At 39.3% G+C, this 4,275-nt stretch overlaps 1 protein-coding gene and 1 long non-coding RNA gene across 14 annotated transcripts in view; one reads left to right on the plus strand and one right to left on the minus strand.

Annotated features, from left to right (window-relative positions):
* ELF2 (E74-like factor 2 (ets domain transcription factor)) overlaps window positions 1-4,275 on the minus strand; it is a 92,349-nt gene that overhangs the window by 25,195 nt on the left and 62,879 nt on the right. For 2 of the 13 annotated variants that reach the window (XM_006766054.2, XM_006766053.2), the window contains exon 1: window positions 86-176. The exons of 10 other annotated variants lie outside the window; for them this stretch is intronic. In XM_006766054.2, the coding sequence (XP_006766117.1) occupies window positions 86-176 (91 nt within the window). Of the gene's footprint in view, window positions 1-85; window positions 177-1,374; window positions 1,396-4,275 lie in introns of those variants that run through there. One more of the 13 variants, XM_015565509.1, reaches the window with a different exon arrangement.
* Window positions 393-3,740, plus strand: LOC107183457. The gene is made up of 2 exons (XR_001514245.1): window positions 393-535; window positions 3,488-3,740. It is a non-coding gene; the product is annotated as an uncharacterized LOC107183457 (long non-coding RNA).

A 4,275-nucleotide genomic window follows, 5' to 3' on the forward strand; every position in this document is an offset into this window, starting at 1 on the left:
GACCGCCGCGGGGGAGGCACCCCGCCTCGGGTGCACCCCTAGCCCGCTGCACCGCTGCACCGGAGAAAAGTTCCCCTGCCCTTACCAGCCCGGATGAGCAGATCCAGCTGGTTCGTGGGCCCCTCATGCAGAGACGTCGCCATGTTTATCCCGGGGCTGGCGCTGCTGCTGCACATTGATTTTGTTTGTGGGGGGTGACATTTGCCTGACTTGGTAGCACAGCAGAAATGCTAACATCCAAAAGAAAAGTGGGTGACATATCGTATCATCTCTTGCTAATGGCTCCGTCACCCAAAGACTAGTTAATGAGCTTTGCAATGAAGTGAGGCCAATCCTGAGCTGAAAAGATTTTATTTTCCCCCTTAAGATAGTTCCCACTGGAATTAGCGGGGCGGGGCCGGCCCGCGGCAGGAAGAGGCGCGTTTCACGCTCTGCGGAAGGAAAGTCTGCAATTGTCCCCGCGCTGGAGGAGAGCCATGAGTCCAGTTTCTTCCCGGAACAGACCTAACGCCTGGTCCCGCAGCCGTAAATAAAGGTGCCTCTTTAACTTGTTTCGGCCGTTTTAAAGCTTAGGCAACATGGAACCCCTGCACTGGAAAAGGCTGCACTTTAAAACAGAAATACCAAACCCCCAAAGAGGCCATATGCACAAAATATTCTAAAAGCTGTACTTGGAAAGTAAGACCCAACTACTTGAGAGACCCCTGCGTCCTTTTTCTGGGCTGAAGGCACACTCAGCGGGCATTTATTAGGAAACAACAACATTCCCACCCCTGGGGATGGATGATCCTTCCCCAATTTGATCGTCATGACATTCAAGCACCCTTTCACTTCCACTGAGTTCACTGGGGAACAAATAAACGTATTCATTTATAGCAACATCTACTTCAAAAAATCTTTTTGATAGAAACCTCATTACAAATGAAGTTCCCATTAAAATACAATAGAAGGGGGAGGTAAATTGCCATTTGTTGACTATAAATTTATTAACACAGGAAATCAAACCAATAAAATGATTCAGATGTGGCTTCATGAAAACAAAAACTACCAAAATGCTTCCCTAGTTCCAGAATTTCACACTATAAAAGAAGTTTGAAACAACTATTTCCTTAAAGTTGTTCCTACACAAAATTTAAGTACAACAGTGCCTCCTACATAGTAAGTGCTCAATAAGTATTTGCTGAATAAACACAAAAAGGATTTGGTAGTTACAAGTGAAAATAAGGCATAATTTTTATTATCGGAATTGAATGAACTGTGCTGATAATCTAGAGAAAAATATTCTTCCAGTGGTAATATTAATGCAATATCATTTAAAAATATATTTGCCTGACATGTCAGTGCAACTTTGGAATAAATTTATATAGCTATAACTTTTTATCTTTTTCATTTCTTCTGAATACTAATTTATTCTTTTGACCCTTTCCCCTGGCCAGACCACCACAATCTCCACCACCCCCACTACCCCAAAAAAAGAATCTATATGCCATTTTCAAAGTACAACTCCCCTTAAACCAAGTAAGGAACTCTTTCTTGCAGTAGGTAAACTTGCTACTCCTTGGACAAAAGGAAATACATGACTGATAGCTTTTATTTTTTAGATCTAGTCAGTTTAAAATAAGGATCATCCATTGATAGGCAGCATCTTACTGAGATAGTTTCCAGGCCTGGGATAATAAGGAACATAAAGGGAATTGCTGGCTTTAGGCAGATAATTGAAATTATAACATACCTGAATTTCCACTCCTATCAATCAGTAGTTTTTCATGTATTTAGAAGGGAAGAGACTAATATAAGACAAAGGTTTGTTGTTGTTTTTTTCTGGATATGATAGGTAAGCTTGGCTCTCTTCAACGTGGGAGTCAGTTTAAAGCCTGATCCCTAACTTTTTACTTTACTATTTGCTGCTTGATCTGTACCTTAAGAATAGTGTGTGTGGCCCTAACCGATTTGGCTCAGTGGATAGAGCGTCAGCCTGCGGACTCAAGGATCCCGGGTTCGATTCCAGTCAAGGGCATATACCTTGGCTGTGGGCACATCCCCAGTGGGGGCGTGCAGGAGGCAGCTGATCAATGTTTCTCTCTCATCTATGTTTCTGACTCTCTATCCCTCTCCCTTCCTCTCTGTAAAAAATCAATAAAATATATTAAAAAACAAAATAGTGTGTGTTTTTTAATTGCTATACATCCTAATTATATATATCCAGGTCTTATAAGAAAATAGAAGCTGTACCTACTTCTGCATAATACTTCAGTTATTATATACACACATATATACTATATATGTATGTGTGTGTTAGTGATAAAAATTAATGAAGAAAAAACTGATTCCATTTAATGCTCTGTAAAAAAAAAAAAAAACAATTTCCTGGACTATATATGCAATTCTGCCATGCTATTATTGTAAATGGAATTCCGCATTGCTATTTTAACTAGGCTTTCAAAAGCCATCAATACTTTTTATAAACCAATAATATACTGGGAATAGCAAGTAAGGATAGGATGCTGTTGGAAATAGAAATACAGTCTTTAAAAACATATTTGAAGACCTGGCTGGTGTGGCTTAGTTGATAGAGCGTAGGCCTGCAGACTGAAGGGTCCCAGGTTCGATTTTGGTCAAGGGCACATGCCTGGGTTGCGGACTCAATTCCCAGTAGGGGGTGCTGCAGTTTCTCTCTCTCTCTCCCTCTCTAAAATTAATAAAAATGTATATATTTTTAAGAAAACGTGTTTGAAGAATTTAGCAACATGGCAAAATGTAAAAAATATAAATGTGACAGGATTTAAATATACACATACTTTTTCAAACCATATGTGAATATGTACACATATAACATGCATATGTGTGTATATGTACACATCACACACATTCTGCATTTCTCAAGTTTTCAAAGATTAAACAGGTATTAATAAGCAGAATAAAACACTGAGTAAGACTATCTAGACACTAGGGAGCAAATTCATATTCTGATAACATTACAGTTATTGCTGTGTCCTAGCAAGAAAAATTAAGGTAAAAAATAGCTAATTCTTATTGAAATAAAAGCCACTAACTATGCTAAATGCTTTACATTCACTTTTCTCACTTATTCCTCTCTACCTTCCTATGAAATGGGTATTACTATTGGGCTCATTTTATAGATGAAGAATCTAAGGTTCCTCAACCAAGGTCAGAGTTAACGGGAAGCAGGGCCAAGATTTGAACCCAAGCACCTCTGGCTCTAGAGCCCTTCCCCTCAAACACTCCCCAACCACCAAAGTAACAAGGCCTGTTTATCTGTTATGATGCATTTAGTACCTATGGATTTTCTTGTCTGAAAATTCTTTTATAATCCTCCCTTGGAAAGGTGGAGCCTAATTCCCCTTCTCCCTTTGAGTGTGGGCTGGACTTAATGGCTTACTTCCAACAAACAGAAGAAAGCTGAAGTGATGGGGTGTGACTTCAGAAATTGTCCGCTTGATCTCTTCCTTTTTAGTCACTCTCATAGAAAGCTCAATGCCATGTCTTGAGTATAGTCAAGGAACTCTGTGGAGAAGCCCATTAGGCATGGAAAATGCCATCGTGCCAACGGTCATGTGACAGAGCTACTAGGAGACAAAACCTGCAGCGCCAACCAAGCCTTCGGATGACTGCAGCTTCCTGAAAGACCCTGAGTGAGAGCCACGAGGATAACCCATTCCCCACACCTTTACCTTGAAAACTACACAATATAATAAATGTTTGTTGTTCAAGCTGCTAAATTTGGGGTAATATGTTAATCGGCAAAAGAGAATTAATACAGAAGGAAGGAGCAGTTTAAACTCCCAACTTGTGACATTTCACAGCTTAGATAAAGAAAGAACAGGGTAAAGTTTGTGAATGACCTTTAACTTCCAACCAGAGTCCCGAGCAGTTCTTTTCATTTCATTAATTCTTTATAGTCTGGACAATCAACTCTTCCATCCTCCAACCTCTCCATTTTGAAAACAAGTCTTCATAATATAACCTTTATCATTAAAGTCTAATAATTAGATACCTTTGGCTATTCCATGGATTTTATGATCCTGTAGTAACCATAGTGGAAAAAATTCTTGGGAGATATATATAAAAATACAATTATTTCAAATACCATATAGGTTTTCAGTGTGTTTTTTATTTTTAGCTTGCCCTGGTGATTTCATTTGTGTTTTCCCTTTATCTAGTGCACAGAATCAAAAAACATTATGGTTGGAAAGGAGCCTAGAGACAACATCACCTAGAGGTTTTAAAAAAACAAGGAACTTGGACATCATGATC

Source organism: Myotis davidii, unplaced genomic scaffold (genome assembly GCF_000327345.1).
Source record: "Myotis davidii unplaced genomic scaffold, ASM32734v1 scaffold436, whole genome shotgun sequence".
In the NCBI taxonomy this organism is placed as follows: Eukaryota; Metazoa; Chordata; class Mammalia; order Chiroptera; family Vespertilionidae; genus Myotis; species Myotis davidii.